This window comes from Rousettus aegyptiacus, unplaced genomic scaffold, assembly GCF_014176215.1.
Source record: "Rousettus aegyptiacus isolate mRouAeg1 unplaced genomic scaffold, mRouAeg1.p scaffold_m13_p_12, whole genome shotgun sequence".
Taxonomy (NCBI): Eukaryota; Metazoa; Chordata; class Mammalia; order Chiroptera; family Pteropodidae; genus Rousettus; species Rousettus aegyptiacus.
The window spans coordinates 47,368,383-47,393,816 of record NW_023416287.1 but is presented as its reverse complement, the minus strand read 5'-3'; the positions used below and the strand labels follow the sequence as shown (position 1 = coordinate 47,393,816).

General features: G+C 36.4%; 1 protein-coding gene across 10 annotated transcripts in view; it reads right to left on the bottom strand.

The window, feature by feature from the left end:
- The window catches only part of PIEZO2 (piezo type mechanosensitive ion channel component 2), a 375,431-nt gene that overhangs the window by 32,182 nt on the left and 317,815 nt on the right, over nucleotides 1–25,434 (bottom strand). For 6 of the 10 annotated variants that reach the window (XM_036229845.1, XM_036229849.1, XM_036229847.1 and 3 more), the window contains 7 exons: nucleotides 20,927–21,041; nucleotides 17,209–17,268; nucleotides 13,180–13,346; nucleotides 11,295–11,461; nucleotides 4,864–5,031; nucleotides 1,806–2,294; nucleotides 1,225–1,483 (listed from right to left, as the gene is read on the bottom strand). In XM_036229845.1, coding sequence (XP_036085738.1) covers nucleotides 1,225–1,483; nucleotides 1,806–2,294; nucleotides 4,864–5,031; nucleotides 11,295–11,461; nucleotides 13,180–13,346; nucleotides 17,209–17,268; nucleotides 20,927–21,041 — 1,425 coding nt within the window. Of the gene's footprint in view, nucleotides 1–1,224; nucleotides 1,484–1,805; nucleotides 2,295–4,863; nucleotides 5,032–11,294; nucleotides 11,462–13,179; nucleotides 13,347–17,208; nucleotides 17,269–20,926; nucleotides 21,042–24,585; nucleotides 24,685–25,434 lie in introns of all 10 variants that reach the window. The other 4 variants (XM_016119852.2, XM_016119855.2, XM_036229852.1 and 1 more) reach the window with 3 other exon arrangements.

Here is a 25,434-nt window from a genome sequence, read left to right as displayed (position 1 = left end):
AGATTTCATTTTTAAGGTAACAGTGGTGTGTGAATAGCTCCTGTTCTCTTTTCCACAGTCTCAGTGCCTGCTCTTACTTTACTTCTAGGTGAGAAACACCCTCCCACGGAGGTGTTAGGGAAAGTACTCATTCCCCAAATAGAGTGTCATTTATGTCCCGGATCAGGAAGTGATGCAATAGAAGTAATATTTAAGAACAATTATTTTGGCAAGATTGTGATGGACAGGCTAATTAAAGTAATAGATATATATTTGGCTTTAAATCTTCTATTTTTATTATAGAAATAAGACATAGGATATCAATACTTTAAACTGAATACTTTTGTGATGATTTAACATAAACTTTGTTTTCATTTTACTGTTGAATTACTTACAAATTTCCAGACTCTAACAGTACGTCTATCATGAGTACTATCTTTTAAGAAGTAATTACAGTATCATTGTTAGTGAAAACCTTTTCTTATGAGCCAGGTAAGAAAATTAGTCTTCTTCACAAACCTAAACACAAAGAACTATGATACCTCAAGGCACAAAGTCTATAGAGCTCCCCTTTATTTTTGATTTTATGGTTGTCATAGGAATTTACGATCTTCTATATATTTAATAGTCTAGAAAAGTAGGTCTATACAATTGGGCAGAGTGTCTCTTGTACCCTCACAAGTGATGGAAAATGGCTAGCAATTCACCCTTTTAGTCATTCAGATTTTTAAGAGGGTTATTATATAACTTTGTGTGTTGATGTAGGGAAATTGGCTTTTAGGTTTAAAAATGGAAAATATACATGTTGCATCAAACTATATTCAAAGTGCTTACTGTATTGTTTATTTCAGTATCCAGTCACGGAACATTCACCGGCTCCAGGCACTATGCTTGGTTCAGCATAGCACTGTTATCATCTCAGTGATTAATATCATAGGACAGACAACCAGGCTTCAGAAGTCTGCCCCAACACTCACCAGCTGGGTAACTTTGGGCCAGTTATTTAGTCTCACTACAGCTGGATCCTTATCTGTTAAATAGGGATGATATTAGCAGCTCTCTTGCATGAGGTGTGAAATGTGAAAAGAAATAAAATTACCAGCACTAGATAATTGTTAGTTATAGTCATTTGTCTCAGAATAGCCATCTAACTGATTGTTTTTGTAAAACTATCTGGGAGTCAGGGCAGGCCCATCTAGAGTGAATGCCCAAGCAACTTGCCCAAAGGTTCCACTTAAGGCCTACCTCTGTGTAGACAATGGCCATCATCCAGAACCGTCTGCTGGGCCTGGGGACAGACAGCATGGCCCAAAGGAAGATAAGAATGGGGAGCACGAGGGTGATCACGGATGCAGAGACCATGTGGTTGAGGATGATTACAAAATAGCACACCATTTCTGAGCGGGCCACCAGCGTGTTGTACATGGCATAGAATAACAGCAAGAACCGAGGCTGGCCAACATAGAATTTTTCCGACTCTTCAAGTTCATCATCATGGAACATCCTGTTAGCATAAACAATGTGACAATAAACTTGTCTTAATTTCTCCAAAATTATTGATTTCCATTTTGCATGATTCTTTCTGTTCTTCCCCCCTCCTATGTCTCCAGATTCCTTGTGAAAACAACCTAATATTACATTAAATAAAGAAATGTGAGCAGTGTCTATTGACAGCTTGTGCTAGTTCTACCTTTCAGCAATAGAACTACAGTTTGTTTCGTACTTGCAGTATGAGAAGTAATGAAAATTGTGTCTGTTTGCTGTAAGCATCTAGGTGGGCGTTTTTAATAGAAGAGTTTCTCTGTGTACAACCACAGTGCGCTTACTTGTTCAGCAGCAGTTCGCTGGCCGTCAGCTCGTGCGTCAGAGGCGGTAAGATGCTAGACTCCAGGCGGTCGGAGCGGCTGTCGTCCGGGCTGACCGCCATGCGGCTTGGGCCTGCAGAGTCATCCCGCGAGCTGAAGGACAGGCGCTCAAAGCTGACCGCCTTGCTGTAAGATGGCGGGACCTCTATGTCCCCCTCCTCAGTGGAGGACTGTGGCAGCTCCCTGTCCGGAGTGAGGCCGGCCTCCTCAGACTCCTCTGTCTCCTCAGCCTCCTCTTCCTCCTCCTCTTCCTCCTCCTCAGGCCCCTCGGGCCCCACATCCACCGCAACCTCACCGTGCTCATCGTCCATGTCCCCGGCCCCCACCTCCTCGTCCTGCCCGGCCTCTAGGTCCTGCTTGGCCTCTACCTCTTCCTGCTCGGCCTCCACCTCCTCTATGGTTTCCGTGGTCCCCTGGCGTGAGTACAGCATGGTGCACTGTGTGGGCTCGCTGTCAGGAGAAAGGAACCGGCACAAAACCTTGTTTTAGCCTCCAGTTCCTCGGAATTCCCCGATTCTCAAGACACCTTCTCAGAATTCCCAAATAACATCAAGATATGTAAGAAAATTAAACACCCCGTTTTCCCTCCTTGCCCTCCATCCTCTTTGTTCCTGCAGGATATTCATGTCTGGTCTACAGAGACTGCAAACAGCAGTCTCTCGAAGGCAAAAGCTGACAGTGCAGCACCTGCATGAAAACCAGAATGAGTCACAAGGCTCACAACTTGCTAAACCCACCTATGCACATAAGTTTTAAAATCATTAGGATTCACAATCATGGGGTCCAATGTTTACCTCCAAATCAAAATAGTATAGCATACCTTTCATTATATACCAAATATATGTGTATGTATCAAATATATACATACATATATATATATAACTATGTATACATACACACATACACACACATTTCTTTTTAAGCAGGATCATATGGAAATGAGAAGACTTGCCAGTTTGCGTCTGTTGGTGCTGACCAAGATAAACTCTACTCTTAATCCTGTGCAAGAAACCCATTTACATCCAGAAGAGAACAGGAATGATAAAATATTGGCTAAACTGCATGCTTCATAAATAATGGCACACTTCTTTAATATAAGTTTCTTTTCTCTGTTTTTCCATCCTTTGCTTTTTTCTTATTGGTATGTATTATATTTGACTGAATTTTTACCATCTCTCCAGCTCCCAACCATCTCCCACTGGGCTCTTTGTCTACACATGAAAATACCCACCATTTCTCCTCCCTCGTGTGATGTCTCCTTGGGGCTGCTTGCTTCACCCTCAGGGTTCACTCTTGCTCTCTCTTCTCCCAACTAATTCAACTGATTTTCTTCTGCTAGCTCCCCTTCTAGCATGCACTTGCCATAAGTTCTGTACCCTAATCTTGACTTTCTCTTTTTGGCACTCTGTTCTTTTCTGTTGCATCTCTCTTCTTCATTTAGTGTTTTATCTTCTAAGTTAAAAATGAAAATAGAGCAGCCACACATGAAATTTATGGCGTGCCTTTTAATATTGTCGACCTCGGCCACATCCAGCCCCCAAAAGGGAGAGGGACAACAATTATCTAGAGAGGTGGATATAGAATTATAATTTGTCAGACTCGGAAATATGCATTGTTATCTGAATGGCATATGTACACAGCTAGGATCGATAAACACTGAGATTCTCAAATGCACAGATTGTACCCATTTTTCTTGTTATCAACACCAGTATAGACATGTCAATGAATAAATGAATGAGTGGATGAGCCTTGGCTGAACCCTGGACTGAATAATTAGATTTGTATGTGTTCTTGGTTCCTGCTCAGGTATTTAATATTCCAGGGCTTTGGTCCTATATGTGCACATCTCATAGAAGGCTCTTGGAATGCCGAGCCAAAACAGCTTTTTGTTAAGACTTACCTCAGGTAGACATAGTCTCCTAGGAAGGCCATGAAATTGATCACCCCAGGGAATTTTCAGACCACTGGAGCCACACCATACCAGTTCCAAATTCTAGTTACTCTATATCCAATGGTAGGCACTTTCTCTATGATATTGGATCTGGTCTGGCCCCAAGGAGATTCAACAAATCTTGGTACCTTCAGGAATCAACAAAGTGGAATGGCATAGCATGTGTCTGCCAGAGGACATCTCAAACAGCCAAGGCATTCCCATCATTGCCAGGCTCCAGCATATTGCAGCACTGTATTAGGATATATAGCTGCCAGCAAAAAGAAGTTAACAACCCTCTGGTTTGCCAAAATTGAAATTAGTTTTGGATTAGGTTATTATGGTTTCAGGATAAGCAAAATGTAGCGGATTCTTCTGTGCCCCTGCTGACCATTCAAAAGCAACTCAAAAAAGCTTTTGGATTTTATGCAGATAATTTTATTTCTAGATGATTATTATTTTATGGTAGGATTTAATAAGAAAACTTAAGCCCAAAGTAATATTTTCCAAACAAAACAAGTTATGGACTATAAACATGATATATTCTATTGCATAACAATATTCCTTTAAAAAGTAGTAATATATATTCTGACTTTTATGTCAGTTATGCATATAAAATGTGGGCAGATTTATTCTGTGTCACCTAAAAATCACCATGGCAGGTTTTCTGATTTTTTCCCTACTGCATGTATCTTTTGATAAAATCATGAGAATAATTTTTCTACCTTCCTGACACATTTCCTTCTGTGAGGACTGCCTACATGAACTTTCAATCAAGGAAGAAACATACCTATTTCTTTGATAGTGAAAAGTGTAAAATACTTACAGAATGGAGGACAGTGTTTATAATAAGGGTTTTTAAGAAGCTCCTAATGGACAAAAACTAAAGAGTGGTTAGTTTAACAGAATGCTGTCCTTTGAATGACCAGTTATGTCCTAGGAAGGGTGGTGGTTTTGCTTTGGTTATTCATGCAAATTCTTAAAATAAAAATAAAAAGAAAACATATATCACAAGAACTTATGTTTGCAATGACACAAAGGGGGGGAAGATGATAAAATTATGGAACAAAGCATGCACAAGTTAAGCACCTTGATGCTAAACTGCCACTGTCAGCTGATGAGGAGGACATATCCAAGCTGAGCATTTTACGGAGCCTAGGTCGAGCACGCTCACTTGTTTTAGGTACAGTTTCTGGTCCATCTAAATCATCAAGGGTAGACTGCCTTGAGAACAGCATGGTTGCTTCAGTGTAGCAGCTAGCAGCGCAAACAGTTACAGAGACACAGTGTTAAAACACCAGTGGTACATCAGTTTACACATGGATCAATTGACTAACACACTGCCATGCAGCAAACCACACACAACATCAACATCACTGACGATGACCACCATAGCGGGGCTCAAGGACAGGAAAGAACCTGTTTGGCAGGACAATAAAACACAACAGTACTGGATTTAACAAAATATATTGGCTAGTGATAAATTATGAAATGTCATTCTCTGGGTGGGACACAGAAATAGAATAATTATAAGTCCCAGCTCTTCTCTCACAGAGAAGAATTCATATCATTATAACTTTGCAACTGAGTTATTTTATTAAGGAAACTATGCTTTATTTAGAGCTCTCTGAGTCATTGAGAGCATTTTGTAACCAAATTGCTTAAGCAGAAATATCTACTCATGTAAAATTTATATAAAAGATTTCAATATATTTTTTAAACACAGTCTCTGAAATGAGAGAGGGAAGGTCAGGAATGACCACAACAAACAATTTTTCACCCCAATTTCTACTTTTAGTGAAGCCAAACTAGATGCCTTGCACATAGAAGAGATGCTGGTTTGATATGCAATTGAATATAAACCAACATCAAAAAAGTGAAATAAAAAGATTCAAAGAAAACAACAAAGAAAATCTAGCAATGGTGGCATTGTTTTGTCTGTTAACTTTCCATTTTGTCTGGATCATGTTTTAGGTCTTGTAGATGTCATTAGGGTGAGAACCATTGGCTAAAATCCTCAGCTCCTGTTCCCCAATGGAGCAACAATCAGGGAGGAAATGATAAAGATTCAGGACTGAGATGCTAATGGGTGATGCTAGTGAAGGAGAAGAAGCAAATTGAGTTATGGCATAGGCACGATTTCAGTTCAGACATATAGCTTAACCGTAAAGAGCCTATCAGGGGGCTACTGGAGCACGAATCTTCCAACCTGAACAGTTATGACTTGGCTGACCCAGGGGAACAGGCCTTTGTGAGATAGGGTCGCTGATTCCCCAGCTAACACTGTTAAGCTGAACATTATCAACAAGTGACAGCGCTAGGAGGCCTACTGTGCTCCTAATCTGCACAGCTGGGTGTCCTCAGCCAGTGATGGTGAGGCAGAAAGGGAACCACTCAGGATGTAGCAACCTCTAGGGGTTGGGGAGCAGAGAATTTGAGTCACACACAGAACTAGTTAAAGGGCTTTTCAGGCTCCAGGCGATTTTGCACAATCCCACAAGTGCTCCAGTGGGGCCATCTTGCTGTGCATGTCACTGCTACATGGCTAAGATGGATAGAACAATGAGAGGGATGAGCATGTAAACAATCAAATGGTCTCTAATAAGGACACAGAGGCTTATTTTTTTAAAGAAGGCTCTAATTCTTTTAGATGTCACTATGCCCTGGACAAAATGAGGAGATGACAATAAGATAAACTAGAAACATATTGAATAAACACAGGGAGGATTAATGTCTCTGTGAGGACATTAACTGGCTGTTGGCTATTAGATAAGTCAATTCCCTTCCTTAGGGTCCCGATTTCATCATTTATGAGATGACAAAACTGGACCTTTGAGTTTCTGTATTTAATTTTATATTTTTAGAGGTGCAACTCCATGGCCTTTTAGGAGTTTGCAGGTAGAAAGACACTGCACCCTTTCCTGTAGCACTGCTCAGATTTTCTGCATTGGAACTTTGTTCTAATCCTAAAATTCTATACCTGGTTAATTCTCATGTTGAGTTTTATTGGCCCATCAGCACCACCTTCAGACACCACCTAATTGGGTCATTAGGTATGTGACCAATTTGTCACCCAACCCAGGACCGTTGTAAAAGTGAAAGAGAAGGGGAGGAGCTTTATAAAAACAGGCTCAAAGCACAAGCCTAAATAGATGGTTGCTGTCACCTTGCAGGGTCACATAGCAACATCTAGGTGACACTTCTCAATGGTAATCAGTCCCTTTATATATAGGAATGTTCCTTAGAACATCAAGAATTTAAATTAATTTATTTGGGGAGAAGGTAGATAATTTCTAATTTTATAAAATAATCATTAAAAAAATAGGTGCTTTTTAACATCTGGATTTGAAGGAAATAATGACTATTCCAATAAGTCAAAGGAAATACAAATTCATTTGATAAGTTCCCACCTCAACCCCATCTCCTGTAAGTCCAAAGGAAAAGGATGGTGACATGGATGCCAGGGCAGGAGCTGTGGCACGTGGGACAGCCCCGCCCCGGCTGGGTCTTCCGCAAAGGGAGTGGGACCACACTGAACATGCAAGTCTCCACTTGGAATGACACTAGACCACGCCCAATGACACGGGTGTTGAGAGTGAGCTTCTGTATTCAAAACTCCTTCTAGGCAGCAATCAGCATGGCTGCCTATAGACTCTAGTGTAGACAAATGATTGGAGATTTGAGTTTGCTAAAGCAAAGAAACTAGGAAAGTAGCCGAGCCATTAAAAAAAGGGCATATGTATAAACTTATTCACTAATGACATAGATGCAATGACATAATGGACCCTGTTATATCTCCCCTTTCCTTAGGTTTAAAATTTAAAAAAATAATAATAAATTTGAAAGTACTGGTTTTCTACTAGTAAACTTATTTATTGGTTGACTGATTTTAAATTTGGGTGATATTTTGAAAGCCTGTTAAAAGGCCATCAATGGATTTAAACATCTTCTACCTCACAACTTTTGGTCATGCGTACAGTCTTATATTCGTAATCTTGGGTCAGATTTAAGAGCAGTTACTTGATTTTATTTTAAACGGTTCTATTTTTCTCTAATTTATGACTTATAATTTTAGTAATTTCTTAATCAGACATTATCAATTGTGCAGCTAAAAGTTACTAATACAGGAGTCATGTATGTTTATTTTATGGACAATTTATTTTCAATATACTTTCTAATATGCTCTTAGTTCCCTTTGATTTGTATGATTCACAATTTGATTCTGGAGCAGCTATTCTCAAGCCAGATTCATGTATGATATTCAGGAGGCTTGAAATTTTGTAGAAAAAAAACTGTACTTCTGTGCACTTTTCCCCTTGGGAAAGAGTACATAGCTTCATGAAATTGCAAAAGAGGTTCATGCAAAAAATGTTACAAACCACTGTTAGTGTCATTGCAAATTAAAGAAAGGTTATTCTATCCATTTTCCTTTTTACTTGCCAAGCTTATGGATCCAGGTAACAACAATAAAAATCTCTGAATTGTGAAAAAAGGCAAGAAAGGAGGTAAAAATATCATTAAAATATTATAAATCACATTATGGAGCAGCATATTTTTTTGAAGAACATATGCAAATATGCAATAACCGAATTATATACTATGCATGTTTTTAACTGTATTCTTCACTCTGTGGCAGAAATACTCCTAGCTGAATGTGAACATGACTTTCAGTTAACTGGAGCTGTCTTAAGCCTTTTATTTTTGAATTCAGAAGAAGGAAAACATAGTTTGCCTTAGATCCTGCCCATATTCAATATATGCAGAGCAGTGCTATCCAAAGCTTACTGAAGTGGGGCATTGCATATGGTAAGCAAAAATAAATAAATAAATAAAACTTTTCAAATGGAATATATTTTGGAAATACATCTAGAGTATCTCAGCATTTTTCTTCTCCAACTATTCTCCCATTTTTTGAAAAATGGTTGTTTAGTCATGAATAGGTTATAAAGTGGGTGGTTTGAAAACTTTTAGATTCCCCAGTTCACCTTTATTAACCCTCATAACTAGGAAGCAGCATTAGTCAGCATTTGAATATTCACTACATTCAGATAAATCTTGCCTCCCCAGATTTCTCTGCCAACGCACCAGTCCACTCCTGCACACATGCCCGCACGGTCTCCCTTCATTATAAAGAAATAGCTACCATGAAGTAACTTGGAATATTAGGAGTGTGAGTGGAAGGGGGGTAAAAATAGACTTTCAGTTTGAGTAGGAAAATGAATTAAAGAGGAAATAAGTCAATTTAAATAATTGATTTAAAGATATGGAGAAAATTGGTGCAAGAAGAACACATTTAAGAAGGTTGGTAGCCTCCAAATAGAAGAGTTTTTATGGTTTGCAAAAAATAAAAATAAAATATAAACAACAATGACTTTTTGTTTCAGTGGGGTCAGTCAAAGGAGACTGAGGCTCCCCTTTCTAAAATGTTGATTGCAGGACGCTTTCAGAAAGATACACAAGGGGGCACTGTCAGCACTGCCGTCCAAGAACGTAATACTACATTTCCACTTTGTAACTTCGATACTACCAACGATTTCAGAAATTAATTATTGAGAAATGTACATATTTTTGGGTAGAAACAGAATGAGAAATTAAATTTTATTACCATGCGCATGGTTCTAAAAATCAATGATTTTATTCTAGGAATTCAAAGCATCTTAACCAGCATCGCAATTAGCAAATACATGTTTTGACCTTGAAAATGTTAAGAGTTTCTGTCCTAAGTGTTTCTTATGTTCACAAAAATATATAATAGCTGAAATATACCTATTACTTTGGAACTTAAAATAACTAAAAATTATTTCCAAATTAAAGGAAAAAATATGATGTCATTATTCTTCAAAGGACTTCAAAAGAATCGATACCTATTTTGGGGAGACTAGAGGAGTTATATCCATGCAGAATATTATCTGCACAAAAATCAAATTTAAATCACTAGATGCATGAATACATATATTTTTAAAAACTAAAAATGAAGTTTTAGTATGCATACCATTTTAAAATGAGATTTTTAAAATACATATATGTATATATCAAATATCCTTCCATACCAGCAAATATAGGTATGTGCCAAATAGATAATTATTGGGTAGCAAAAGAACAGGCCACTTGGAGAAGCTCAAATACAGCAATTCAGCAACAGTTAAAAACAGCACTTCAAGGTAAATTCTTGTTTACCCACCTTTCCCCATTCAGGTTGCAATTTCAACTTCTAGTTATATATTTTGGGTTTGGTATCTTGGTATCAATAAAATAGTCCCAGTTCCTTCTCTTGTTTCATCTTTTAACATATCCAGTATTTGTGAAGGATAAATAGTCCACCAGGCCTTGGTGCCTTGCTCAGCATATGGAATGTGACTGGGGGTAATCCAGGGGCTTTAAAGCAGCCATGGCAATGCAGCCCATCTCTAATGTCACTACACAGCAGGAATCCTAGCCTAGGATGCAACAGATAATTCTGTGGGTGGTCTTTATGTGTCTATCCCAGAATCAAGCCTGAGACATCGCATGGAATAGGTGCTTTTTAACAAGTTTAATGAAAACAACAAATACATTAATGTTCTCGGTGATACAACTCTTTTCCTATGAAGATGGAGACAAGGCGTAATTCATTCAGTCTAGCTAATCACCCTATGCATATCATTTTCCTCCTAAGGCAGGACTTCCTCTTTAATGGGAAAGCAAGATCTGTGAAATTGACAGCAGCTATCTAGAATACCGTGATAAGAAGAATTCACAAGCTTTTCTGGGATAGGAAGTACAAAAGACTAGGTCAATTCTGTCTGGAGGACAGAAGAGGCAAACAAAGGCAGCATACCATGGTGGCTGAGAAGTTGGGCTCTGAGCTGAACTAGATGGTTTTAGGTCCTGGGTCTGCTTTTATATACTTCTGAGCTGTGTGACTTTGGGCAAGTTACTTAATCTCTCTGTAACTGAACTTTGTCTTCTGTAAAAAGGTGACAATAGTATGCACCTCGTAGTATCTCATAAGGATAAAGTGAGGTAATCCATACACAGTGCTTGGTGCTGGCCTGTGATGAGTAACCAGTGCAGGGTCCCTGTGTAGAAAGAATAGTCGATCATACAACTCAGGGAAGATGGAAGCTGGTGGAATCACTTCTTGAACTTTTATTTTGAATCCTAAAGTAACAATTCTGAAAGGAAAAGACCAAAGATAGCAACAGATGGCATGTTCTAGTATAGAAGATCCTTCCAGGAGCAGCATTTTTAAAAGGAAAAGATGCAGCCTTGACACAAACAGTAATTTTGCCATTGGGAGGATTCCTTCTTACTTGCCTCTAGCTTGGAAATCTCTATTCTGTGCCTGATTTTATCTGGCTCAGACTAAAAGAGAACAATATTTCTTTTGCTTTGTTGAACATATGGAGATAGCCTGAATAGAGTGGGGATCCATGTAAGTTTAGATTAACTTTCACCTCATGCATTCATTTCTCATACTGATGAAGTCCACCTCTTTTACCTTTGTAAAAAGCAAACCCATTGTTTAGAACATGAAATACCTGGAGATACTGTCATGTGAATCTAAGCTGTCCATCCTGTGGGCCGACTGTGCGCCTGAAGCAGCACCAGGATGGTCGTCAATGGTGTCCAGTCCAGACTCTCTGGAAAGGTTCATGATGTGGTTCTGATAGTACATGTGGATGCTTTCCCGAGTTGGAACATTGCCCTGTAGTGAAGAAGACATCGCCACAGTTCTTACTTGCCTGTGCAGCCGCCTGGCATTTTTCAATACCGACAGCTCCCAGCTTTCTGCACACCCAGAATGGATTAAAACAAAGCTAGTTAAGTTGAGACTGATGTCAGCTCACTGAATTAATAGTGCCCAGTATTGCCGGGTAATGCTAAATAAGAAATCCTTTCTTGTTTACAGATGAAGATGGTCAAAGGGTACAAACTTTCAGTTATAATGTAAAGAAGTCTGGGGATGTAATATACAGCATGGTGTCTATAGTTAATAATACTGTACTGTATACCAGAGTCTTTCCTTATCCACAAGGGATAACTTCCAAGTCATCTAGTGGATGCCTGTAACTGCAGATACTACTGAACTCTACAGATACTATTTTTTGTTTCCTATATATACATACCTTTATAAATTAGGCACAGTAAGAGATTAATGACAATAACTAATAATAAAATAGAACAATTATATAACAATATATTGTAATAAAAATTACGTGAAAGCGGTCTCTCTCTCTCTCAGCAAAGCAGCACAGATATCTTTTACCTTCTTTACAATTTCACCAATAGAAGATTCCTTCCTACCATAGATCTTAGCAGCTTCAGCATTGGTTTTTTTCTTTCTTTATTAAATCAAGAATTTCTACCTTTTAACTTAAAGGAAGGACTTTATGCCTTCCATTTGGCATATTTGAATTGCCAGCATCACTACTCTTGCGCTTTGGGGACATTATTAAGTAAAATAAGGGTTACTTTGACACAAGCTCTGTGATACCATGACAGTCAATCTGATGACCAAGCCTGTTATGTAAATGAGCAGGGAGCATATACAGTATATAGATGCTGGACAAAGGGATGATTCATGTCCTGGGCGGGATGGAGAGGAATGGCATGAGATTTCATCACACTACATAGAATGGTGGGCAGTTTAAAACTTATGAACTGTTAATTTGTGGAATTTTTTATTTAATATTTTTGGATCATGACTGACTGAGGGTAATTGAAACCATGGATAAGGGGAGACTACTGTATTTGAAAGTTGCTAAGAGAGCAGACCTTAAAAATTTACATAACAAAAAAAAATTGTAACTATGTATGGTGATGGATGTTAAGTGGACTTAACATTGTGGCGATCACTTCATTATATATATGCACGTGTATAATATATATCAAGTCATTATGTTGTATACTCATATAATGTTATATGTCAATTATTTTTCAATAAAATATTTTAAAGAAATCCCTTCTTGTATGTATGATAAGTATATAGATAATAGTAACTTTTCCAGAAATGAACTATTATTTTTAAATATAATCTATGAACCTTATATGACTATATTTTGTTGCTCTGCATCTATCCTAACTTTTCCTATAGAAATTTCAGATCAAACTTCCCACACTAAACAACATAATCCTTTATGAGACATGGCAGAGTCTGTGCACCTGCAAACTCTGATGAGCGGAGGGGATAGGATGAATAAATTGGCTACTATCCTAGGACTGTGTGTGTGTATGAGTGTGTGTGCACCTGGTGTCTGATTATTTTAATTCTGAGCATGGAACGGATTTAAGTATACAGAAAAATGAAGGCATTATGTAAAGACTGGAAGGAAAGGGTTTTTTTTTGTATAAAGTTTTGAATATTAACTTTTACAATATTTATAATTTGTGAAGAGGCAAAAAGAATTATACCAAGAGTATTACCTTTTTAATTTCTCTTGTCAGCATGCATCTTTCAATTCTCAGAACTGTAGATATATCAATATGCTCCCTTGAAATGGAGTTAAGCCAAGTTGTGAAACTATCTACTGTTGCCAGAAAAAGAACCCAGGTAAATTTCAAAATATTAAATATCCTCTTGATGATATTATCTAGGAAGAAGAAAAAGAAACAACATTTCAAAAGAACAAAATGCTATCACTCATTCTGCTGCGTGCTGCACAGTGATGTTTCATCATGGGCAGGCCTGGTTTGTCCTCCATACCTAATGTAGTGGGGCACTTGCCACTCAGCCTGATGGGGGCGTGCAGGAAGACTGCAGTATAGGAAGCTACCACTGGGTCTTTCTACACATGCAGTGTCAGCATCAAAATCAAACTAGGATAGAATTGTTAACTTTTGGTCAAGACATCTGTCAGAATAGATACATACACAGATAATAAGTTTGATTAAAAGTAAAAATTGCATTCAAAGATATTTTTGTTATCGACACAGAGATAGAAGCAGTCTGTACCTATACAGGTAACTGGGTTCTTTAATGCTTTTTCTGTAAGTTTCTTCTTATTAATAATTGTTGTTGGGAACAATTCTGTTGATTCAGTAAGAATTTGATGTTTCCTACTGTAGTTGCACTTCAGTTAAATGACCTTAAAGCTATTCTGTGACGTACATATCCACACCATGGACCCATCTTTATTATTTGTAATTATACTAGCCCGTGTTATCTACTGCACATAGGATCAATCCTCTCCAAACCAACAGAAGGCATGAAATTCCTGATGTCCTTGAGTTCTCTTCCGTATCTGTGGCTGTGACTCTGGGAGCCCAGGAAAGGGAAAGCTGCCCAGCATGATAACTCAGCTCAGACCACTACCTCGTCTATAACACTGTCTCCATGCAGCACAGGTCTCCGCAATGCCCTCACAGAGTTCAGCATGAGCTCCCGGATCATTGATCAGGTTTGAGGAGATTCCATATCTGTGACGGAACTTATTTTAGGTCAGAATCAAAACAAAAGAGGGAAGATGTCATTAACTGCTTGTCTTGCTTCTTTATTCGTGTAAGCCAATGGTTTCTTAACTGGTATTTAAGGAACGATTCAAGACATCCCACCGAATTTTGGTCAATGTGTAATTTTATTTTCATTTGGCATTTAAAAAATTATTTTGACTATGTCAAACATTGACTGCAATAAAGTGAATACTTAGTGAATGTGATAATGAATTAAGAATTTCTTTACTGTTTATTAAAAAAAAAAAACCAAAACACCAACAAGAAAACAGCTTGCATCTCTCTCCCTTTCCCCATGCAGACAAAAAAAAAAAAAAAAAAAAAAAGAAAAAAGAAAAAGAAAGAAAAAAGAAAAAAGAAAAAAGAAAACCAGATTCAAGTGTCCGAGTAAAATATCAATGAATTTAGATTACTGATTATAGCTTGAAATTGCAGTTTAAAATCATTAATATAGCATATAGAAAAGGGATAAGCCTTTATGATCATGTGCAGGAATCAAAAAACTTTTTTCTGGACAAAGCCTGATAGTAAATATTTTCAGCTTTGCAGGCCATACTGTCTCTATTGAAACTACTTACAGTGTGCAATTAGCCATTGACAATGAATGAATTGTCTATAAATGGGTATGTCTGAGTTTCTAATAAAACTTTATTTATGAACATTGAAATTTGAATTTCATGATTTTCATATGTCATGAAATACTCTTTTTTAAAAAAATATTTTTCAACCACTCAAAAATAGAAAAATCATCCTTAGCGAACAATCCATATAAAAACAGGTGGAAGGTGGGATTGGGTCCAGGAGTTTTATAGTTTCCTGACCTCTAATCCAGTGTAATCAGATATGACCACTGGGTGACTCACCCCTGCTCTCCACCAATCCTCTCTCTACTTTAATTCTCATACCATAATGTGAATCAGAATTTAACTTTCTAATGGTTTAAAACAAAAAGTTATTTGTGAATTGTGTGGCCTAGTAGGAAGGCAGACTGTTTCTCAGGTGAAGGTTTGCTCTTTTCAAAAGGAAAACCATCAGAAGAAGCTTAGCTGTATATAAGATGGCTGCCAGACAAGAGAGACAAAGAAGAGTTATACATTTCTATCTGCTGGAGTAGCGAGAATCTTGGAATGGCCAGCTGGTACCTGGGAAAGAAAACTTGAAATCTGGAAAAGGAGGTGGGAGAATGATTGAGAATGGCCTGGAGGGATGGGGCCCTGAGCCCCCTGGCTGTGAAGCCAGGCCCCAGAGTTTCCAGTTGGAGAGAGACCTGCTGAGGCAAGAACACTGGGCATTGTCTTTCCTTTGATGTAGTTTCCTGCCTATGCTGTCACTGTTTCCCAAAGTCCCCCAAAACCTTGGTAAAAATGTGTCACATCTAATAGCTTTAAACGAGGTGTACTTTAGAGAGCAGAGAAATGAGACAGTATTCTTCATTGAGCCAAGAAGCTCAGGAAGGGAGCAGCTACTCTGTGAAGCTGAATGAAGTGAGGTACTACAGATTCCATGGGAGAGCAATTCTGAGCCTGAGAGGGCTGGGAACACCTGTGTTTCTCTTTCTAGCCCCCACTCCTGTCTTTGTTTTGATTTTGAGCAAGGCATGCACTTCCCGCAGTAGTTCGGATAGAGAACCTCTAGCTGTTTTATAGAGATATCAAAGACAAGTTGACCCCAAGAGGCTGAACTTCTTACAACTATTAGTAAACATTAGCAGCATCTTACATTTTTAACATTTTTTTTTCTCATATTCACAATTATTTCCTTAGAGGTGGTGAAGGTAAACATAATTATTTCACAGTTTTGCTTATGATGGTTTTGATTGCAAAACTAAAATTGCTATGTTGGAATGCACTTTATTGGGTGATCACAAACTAACATGTGAAATTAGGATTTTTATTTTTACTTGTTTTTTAATCATAGACACAGTAAGACATAGCTGTTTAAAGCACAAACTCTGGGTTCAGACTCCTCAGATTCAAATCTCAACTCTCCCCCTTAGTGGTCATATAGACTTTGAAAAGTTAGCTAATTTTTTCTGCATCAGTTTCTTATCTGTTAAATGGGTGGGGCTTTTGAAGGGGTTAAACAGGCGAATATGTCGAAAGGTCTTGAAAAACTGCATGGCAAAGAAGACATGCATTCTAAAGGGTTAGGTACTATTATTGCACAAAGCTTTGCAGCAGTAACAGAGTATCTGGCTCCATACACATGTGAGTTAAGTTATCTGGAAATGGAGGCCAGGTGTCAGGATTGTGCTGCAGAAGGTGTTAGACTGCCTTTGGGAAGTCTCATTCTGTGCCAGCAAATGGCATCCTTGGAAATATTTGTGTCTAGAGTAAAAGAGCGAAAATCTCACCTGCTGATAAACAGGAATTCGAACTTTGTGCAACAGAAACAGCATTTTTATGGGAGTATGGAGGTATTTGAGTTAATTTCATTTGGAGGATTTTGTTTTGCTTTTTTTTTTCCCTTCATGGAGAAATCTTCCTCTGAATCACATATGATGTGGAGCCCAAATGGCACCATGACTAGGCTGGGAGTTAGAATACTTGGAATCTGTCCCTGACTGTAGCTGTGAATTCCTGGGCAAATTCATTGGGATTCGGTTTTCCTCTCATTAATAAGAAGATTGGACCAAGCTTCCAGAGCACCTCTCATTTCCCCAGTTCTTTAAAATTAATTGCCAATATTTTTTGTGCCTGTATTCTGATGTCTTCCAACGGGGCATTTATAATTTGCTTCCTCAAACCTCCTTTCATAGGTACTTGGATAAAAGAATTTATAAACCGACTCTAATCCAATATTTAACCCAACAGTGTAAGGGGCAGTTCTACTTTTAGGAGTCACTTTGCAGTTTCACTAGAGATGAGATTTCTAATGACTGCTTATTTAGTCATAGTCCAGAAACAGGATTTGATTAATTATTTTTAGGCAGCCTCCAACCACATACCATTTGGGCAAACAACATTTTCAAATTCCCCCCAAGCTCATATTTGTCATATTTACCTGGTCCATCTGATTTCTTTTTGACTGGTTCATCCTCTCGGTCTTCCCACTCCACAGGACCTGTCAAGTGTGTTTAATAAATATGAGTTAGACTCTTTTAGGGTATACTAAATGCCAACACTACTCTTCTGGATTAAAAGAAAATTTTAATTAAATCTAGGATATTCTGCCTATTTAAAGAGTTCCTGGGGAAAAGTTGTAAGAATTTATGGCTTTCGAATTTTTTTCCACTCCAGAACAAAAATCATGGATAGCTGGGGTGGGTAAACTACAATCCTCTGGCCAATCTTTCCTGTTTTCTGTTGTTAAGCAACCTGTGAGTTTAGAATGGTTTTTATATTTTTAATAGTTGGAAAAAAGTTTACAAAATAATATTTTGTGCTCATGAAAAATACATAAGATTCAAATATTAATGGAACACAGCCACACCCATTTATTTATCTATCGTCTGTGGCTACTTTTATCATACAAGGGCAGTTGAGTTGCAACAGAGACTTATGGCTTGCAAAGCTTAAAATATTTACTATCTGGCTCTTTATGGAAAAAGTTTTCTTACTCCTGATACATACTATGAAATTTTAATTCTGAGTACCTTGGGATAATGTTACAAATTCTAGCATGTCATCCCCTAAAATGACATCATAGGGTTTCTACTTTATTTCCTAGCCTCTTATTTAAAACTGATTGTCAGGTCCAGCAAGGGAAAATATAGGACAACTAATTACATTTTAATATAGAATAACAAATATTCATAATTTTTCATTTTGCATAAGTAAGTCCCATGCAATATATCTAAATTACTCCTAAGCTAAAAATATTATTTGTTGTTTATCAAAAAATTATCAATTTAACTGTGTTTCTTGTATTTTATCTGGTAACCTTATCAAAGACCATTAATGATCTGCCTCCAGTTAATCCTCCCAAACTTATTTTCTATTATTCTGTTTTACATCTCATCTTTCCAGTTAGGCAGACCTGCTTTATTTTTCACTTAAATTCAATAGAAAAAAGAAGAATCATTTAACAAATAAGGATAGCATAATTGTCTGTTCATCTAAGAGTAAAAAACTAGATCGCTATTTCATAGAATAATAAAAATTTCAAAATGTAAGTAAAATTCGGAGGAAATATTGGAAAACATTAGCATAATATTTTTGAGAGGCTTTCTTAAGCAAAATGGAAAGCTAGAACTTGCAAAAAGAAATTTAGATGTACTTGACATCAGAAAAAAATTGTTTAGATAACGTTTACCATTAACTAAATCAAAAAATAAACATTGAATTGGAAAAAATCATTTTAACATGTTAAAAATGGATAATATCCCTAACATGTAAATATCCTCTAAACTAATAAAAACAAACAACCGAATAGAATAATATTAGAAAATGATAAAAATGTTTAACTCTCAGATTTGGAGGTAGAAATTACCAAGAAAATAAAAAATATTCAGTCTTATTAGTTAGAAAAATTCAAATGAAAATAAAAGCCATTTCTCATCTCTGAGAAAGACAAACAATACGAAGAGTAATAATGGGCGATAAGGCTACAGGGAAATGGACACTCCCATACCTTACACATTGGAGTGTAAATTAGTAAAACTGGGAAAAAAACAATTAAATTTTAAAAAGACACACCCTCTCACTCAGTAATTCCACTTTTGATAATGTATTCTGTGGAAAGTGAATGTTCTTCCTGACCCTTTACTATGCATTTAAATACATACACCCAAGCACACACACATGTATGATTATATACAAATTTTGTGTGCAGATATCTATGATAGGATTGTTCATTGTAGAAAAATGTGTAAGCAAACATTATGTCCATTAGAGATGGAATAGTTGAATAAATTAGCATATCCACATTATAGAACATTTTGCAGCTATTAAAAAGGATGATATGGTTTTATAAATATGTAATTGGAGAAATGTTCATCATATGTTGCTAGTAAATATATAACAGCAGTTTGTATTGCATGAACTCATTTTTGAAAAACAAAGGAAACTGCCTGCACACACGTACTTATGTCCATGAGAAAAGAGTGAAAGTGAATACAACATATTATGAGGATTTGGTAGCTTAGTGGATAAGTTTTCAAGGCCAATATGCATTTACTTCTTTACTACTTAACTTGTTAGATCAGCTCTGTCTTAATTTTGTTTTTCTAAACCAATAAAGTAAAATAAAATGAAAGTCACCAGGAGGTAGCAGGGGGCACAATGGTTAAAAAAGGAGAAATTTTACAGTTAGAGCTTCATTAGAAACTAGTTTTTCTTTTCCCTTTATTTTTAAATATATTTTTAATTTCACAATGAATTTATATATACATTTTCTTTGTAGAGAACAAAAATGTAACAGATAAGTCTACCACTTATCTCAGTCTCTCCACTCCTTCCCAAGAAGAAACCAGTGTTATTAATTTGCTAAGTTTTCATTCTCATTTTTCTCTTGAATTTATATGCTATTATATGCACCCATTAAAAATGCAAAATATTATCTTGATATTTCCTTTGTTTCATAATGTGCATGACATTTTGCAACATAACTTTTTTCATTGAACAATATTTCAGGAATTGTTCTACAAGTTAGTTCAAAGTAATCCATCTCCCATTTTAAACTACTAAAGAGTCCCATAATATAGTGGTAACATAATTTATTTGAGTTTTCTTTATGTGAACATTTAGGATGTTTACGAAATTTTGTTATTAACAAATAAGCTTTGATAAATATTTTTAGACATGTGTCCTTGTGCACATGTGCAAATCTTGTTTCCGGTCAAGCCACCCAGAAATGGGACTGATCTCTAGTGGAATGTGTACATTTAAAGTTTTCGTAAGTATTGACACACTGCTTGTCCAACTTTACAAGACCACACAGCGTCTGCAAACACTTAGCTTCCCACCAGCTCCAAACAGTAATATGCAAATGTTTCTGATTTTACCAATCCTATAGAGAAAAAAACAAAATGTCAAAATAGTTTGTGTTTCTCAATTACTAGGGAAGCTGAGCTCCTTTTAAAAGGCCATTTCCATTTTCTGATCTGTGAATTGTTTTCATATCCATTCATCCATTGGGCTGAATTTTTCTTTACTGATTAGGAATTCTTATTATAACCAGGACACTCATCTTTAGTCTGATATACATAATCAAAATATTTTTACTGAGTGCCCCACTGCACTGTGACTTTGCTTTTGGTATGTTTTGTTGTAGTTTGGAAGTTTTCTCCCTTGGAAACATGTTTCTATTTTACGCTTTAAAATGTTACAGTATAATGTTGAATACGGCATTGGCAGGTATGTTCCATTTTTGGCTTCTGAGTACTGTTTAAGTGTGATTTCCCTTTTTTTCTTGGTTAAATTGTCAAAAGTTCATCTTTCTTATTCGTTTTTTTCTAAGAACGGCTTTTCACTTCCTAATAAGCTTTGTCTTGTATTTCTTTTCGATGTCTTAAAATCTGCCTAAAAAGTTAATGTTTTCTTTCTACTGGGGATTATTTCGCCTGTCTCCTTCTTTTATAAAATGTATCTTAACTTAAATTTATGTTTTGGTTTATTCCAAGTGTCAAACATGAGCAATTAAGGACAAGTAAAAATCATTACAATCTTTAGAATTTAGAATTCTAAAATCTTTAGAATTTATTTCCAGTTCCTCTTTTACATTGAAGGGCCACAGAAATGGGGAGTGCTGGCCAGAACCTGTGCACCCACATGACACTCACCCTCCCCAGATCCTTTTCTCCTTCTTTTCTGTTCTTCTCTTGCAGATCTCTTTTTCTCTTTGCGCCTCTGTCGGAGTGCTGTTTTAGGGTCAGTAATCCAGGCTTGATAAACAAACTGAAGGGAGAAGGTTCAATTATTTTCTGACTTTTTAATAATTTGAATTAAAAGGAAAGGGATAAACACCAAGATATCCGACTTTTGGAAACATATATTTTCTCTTGCAACACAAGCTAAATATCCCTCTCCCATATCCCTTCATATGATGAGTTGACCTGTGCTATTGTCATTATTCGTGACATAAATATGAGAAGAGATAAATCAGAAATATATTTCATTTGGTATCAACAGACAATCAAGAAATACTTTGAGTATATACAAACCACCGTTTCACCTAAGTCCCCATGTACCATGACCATTTGTAATACTTTGTTACTTATCTTTTGCATTATACACCATGAAAATAAACTGGAAGCCTCATTAGGTATCATTAGAGTAATTTTCTCCCATCACAAATAAACTTTGAATCAAAAACAAAACAACATTTTTCACTCATTTATGTTGGGAAAATACTTTTGCATATTCCATACTTTCCCTTGGGAATACCAGCTATTGCCAGCAACTTGAGAAAGGGCTTTGCAAACTGATTAGTATTTGGAGAGAAAAATAATGTGATATTAAGGTTAAGGAGTTATTCCAGATGATATGAAAGGAAAACTGGTGCTTTTGGTTGACTTTGTCTTTTTCATTCAAGAGCTGAAAATAGTTGTATTAATATATTATAACTGATAACCACAATAGAGCAATTTTGAACAGCCCACTCACCAATAGTCTCCCAAGTCATGCAGAAGGAACAAAAAGAAAACCCTGGTATACAAAGCTAGCCATCCAGAAGTACGAAGCCAAGCAGGCATGCTCCTCATGCACCACAGATACACCTGGGTCTCAGCGAAGCTGGGTTTTCTATTATCATAATAAAGTTAGAGGAATGTTTTGTAGGGGAGCTTATAGACCCAGGCATTTTCATTTTGTTCTATATAATGTTCAGATTTATGAAATCTTTGAAAAACACAGTGTAAGAAAACCATGGACATTGTAATGTTAGTAAAAATAAAAAAAGGATTTAAGTCTTCCATATAAGGAAATGTAAAGATCATAGGTTACTAAGAAAGAACATTTCTTAACTCTGGTAGAAATTTCAATCTTAAGGGCAGTTAACACAAATATAACAACTGTATTATTTCTAAATAATAAACCCAGGAGATAAAAAAAATTATCTTATTTTGTGCCAAAAACATTTTGAAAAGTGAGATAAACTGGAATTTAAAGGAGAAGGACCACAGAAAGGAATTTATGGTAGATTTTTATGAACACATTCATTGGGAATCCTATCAAGAATATCTTTGAAGTTTAGTACATTAATAAGCAAACTTGCTCCCACAAGATATTGAAAAAATCTATTCTGCTAAACGTAAATAAATTTTCAGGCTTAAGAGCAAAATATGTTGATATTTCTTTCAAATTTTTCTTTAAAAAGAATTATTAGACAATTGCTTTTAGATAATGCAAGAATCCCCTGCATCCCCACCCCCAAAGTAAAAATGTAATTCAGGATTTGTAAATGTAATAGGTGCACAAGCTGGAGGAAGTCTTTTGCTCTGAAGAATATGAAAACATTGCGAGGGAGGGTGAGAAGGAGAGAAGAGGATGCTTAGGATTGAATTGAAGAAGTCATGTAGAAAGAGTGAGAGCCATTAAAATTTGACTATATTAAAAAGGAACTCCTGGTTCTACATATGACATCTAAATGATTAAGTCTATCAGTTTTCTCACTGAGGTGAGAATTTAAATAATGCAAATAAGAGGAAATGAGGGAGGGAGAGAGAATCATATGACAAGTCCTTATTTGTAGGTAAATTATCTTAATGTTGATGTTTGGAAATACAAACATTTTATAGTTCCAGGAACATTTGATAGAGGGTCAGTTTGGCTTCGGTCCAATTGTTTCAGGGAAAAGTTGATAATGAAGGTGGAGGAGGAAACATCCCTTTTCTTACTGAGTCAAGAAATGAAGTTTCTCAATTCTTACTTCGTAGCTGTAACTATAAGCCATTTGATGGGTCTCTCTAGGGAATCAGACACAAGCATCGCTAACCATAAGTAGAAAATACATGGAAACATATTAAATGACCTTCTGATGCTCCAAACCGCACTGTGACTACTGTGTATTCTCAACTTAATTTTAAATTTTCCCTTACATAATTTTACCTTAAATTCTATCACACATATTAAGAAAAAATGGGATTCATTTTACTGAAAACTTATTATGTAAAGAAGCATTTAATATTTAAAATAGGGGAGAACTTTATTGACATGGAGCTCCAATTGAAATTGACTAAATTTCATAAACTGTCCTTTAATTCAGGTGTGATCCAGGACTTTCTTTATGCTGTCTACAAGATTTTTTTTTTTAAGTAAGATATGGGATAATTACATTGTAGTCTTTCTTATAAATTCTTTTATATGGATGGAGAGCCTCATTTAGTAGTCATAAAAGGGAAAAGAAAAAGAATCCCAGGGGAGTAATAGCAGTGAATATCAAACTAAAAATTAGAATCCTAGCATTTAAAAATGGCTAGGTAAATTATCTTAATGTTGATGGTTGGAAATACAAACATTTTACAGTTCCAGGAACATTTGATATGGGTCAGTTTCGCCCCAGTCCAACTGTTCTGGACTACTCAAGGTGGACCAGATGCTTGCATTTCACCCAGGAACTTGAGAGAAATACAGAATTTCAGGTCCCACCAGACCTGCTGAATTTAAAGAACTTGCAATTAAATAAGATCCCCAAATAAAGTGTCAGAAGCACTGGTCTTGTCACTATCCAAACCATTTCCTTAACACCAGGCAGCATAAAGACGTAAGTGTTTTTTAAGTGCTTGCTTCAGATTAAGTCAGAAGAAACAGCTTTCTTTAAAGTATAAGAATAGTAATTCATTATCTATGATTTTCAATAATGTAATGACTATAGCATAGGTAACTGGACAATTTTGTCGTGTATTAGATTAACTAACAGTTCATTTTAAACAGTTTATTCAGCATTATCACTGATGGTGTGGGAAGGAGGAGCCACACAGACTGTACGTGGCAGCACAGCCGAGTGAGGAGATGTACTAACTTCAGAAAGAGAAATGGAAGGTGACGTCCAGTTTGGGAAGATGAAAACTTAACAGGAAACCAGAAAGGAGTTGGAGCAAAATGAGTATTTTATTAACTTATTCATAGTTTTACCAGCTTTCTGAGAAAAATTATCATACTTTTTAGACATCATAACTGATGCATGCAACCAGATATGACCCTTTTAAAGTGACACATGACTCAGACAAAACTACAAAAAGGACAAAAAATAGATGTGTATCTGCATTTTCTCTTTCTATTTTTCAATAGGTTCTGGTGTCAACTGAAAAACAAGAATCAAATAAAAAATTTGGTTTACCTTCTTGGAAAAGTTTGCCTCCCAATATTTTAAATTCTCATAATTCCTTCATTTTATGATCCATAGAACAGGAAAAATGCAGATGTAGCAACAGAGATCTGCTTGTCTAAAGATCTACACAGCAAAGGGTCACACACTGCACATCACTGAAACATCAAATACCTTTGCAGCTCTGATTAAATACTGAAGAATAGTTTTGGGAAGTTTAATGACAGACTTTGGCAAGGCTAAAATGGCTGATGCAAACTTCCCAATAGCTCTCTACAAAGAAGGACAAAGCAAGAATAATTAGTAGGAAAGAAAACAGAAAACTAATAATTTAATATATGATGTCAGTATGAGTTTGTCTCTACAGTTACATCAGTTAGGTTCAAACATGCCAGTCACTGAAGCTAGAGTAAAATGTGCTCTGCTTATAAGTTACAAATAAAGAAAATAGTCAATCATTGCAAATAATCCATACAAATGGTGAAGATGATCATGGTCTCTCCTTTGTTGCATGAGTGATGATTAGAATAAAAGTCATTAGAATAAAATAAACAAATGGAGTCATTACTATTTGGCAAACCAGCTGCACACATACACACAGACACAGTCATCTCAAAACAGTTAGTAATGGTGCCAGTGAGAAAGCATCAGAGCAAAGTATCTCTGAGAATAATTTAGGTCTTCAGTGTCATTGAGAAGACAGACGTGAATGTAATCTTCCAGCTGGAGAAGATCTAGCCAGCAAACTGACAATGACCTCTTCATAGACACTTCATGTGGCTTGATGGATAGAATTCTAGGTGCCTTGTAGTAGAACAAATGGGAAATAACTCCTAATATGTGGCTTCTTCATTAAAAATATCTATATCTATCTGCATATAAAGATGGATAAAGCTATCGACCGATATGTAACTCTACTTAGACAAATCATCATGTTAGGTAGCATTGATTATACCTTCACTGAGTACACTATACTTAGGTCAGTGAGCTGTATAACTAAGAATGGTACAGTAGTTTCTGAAA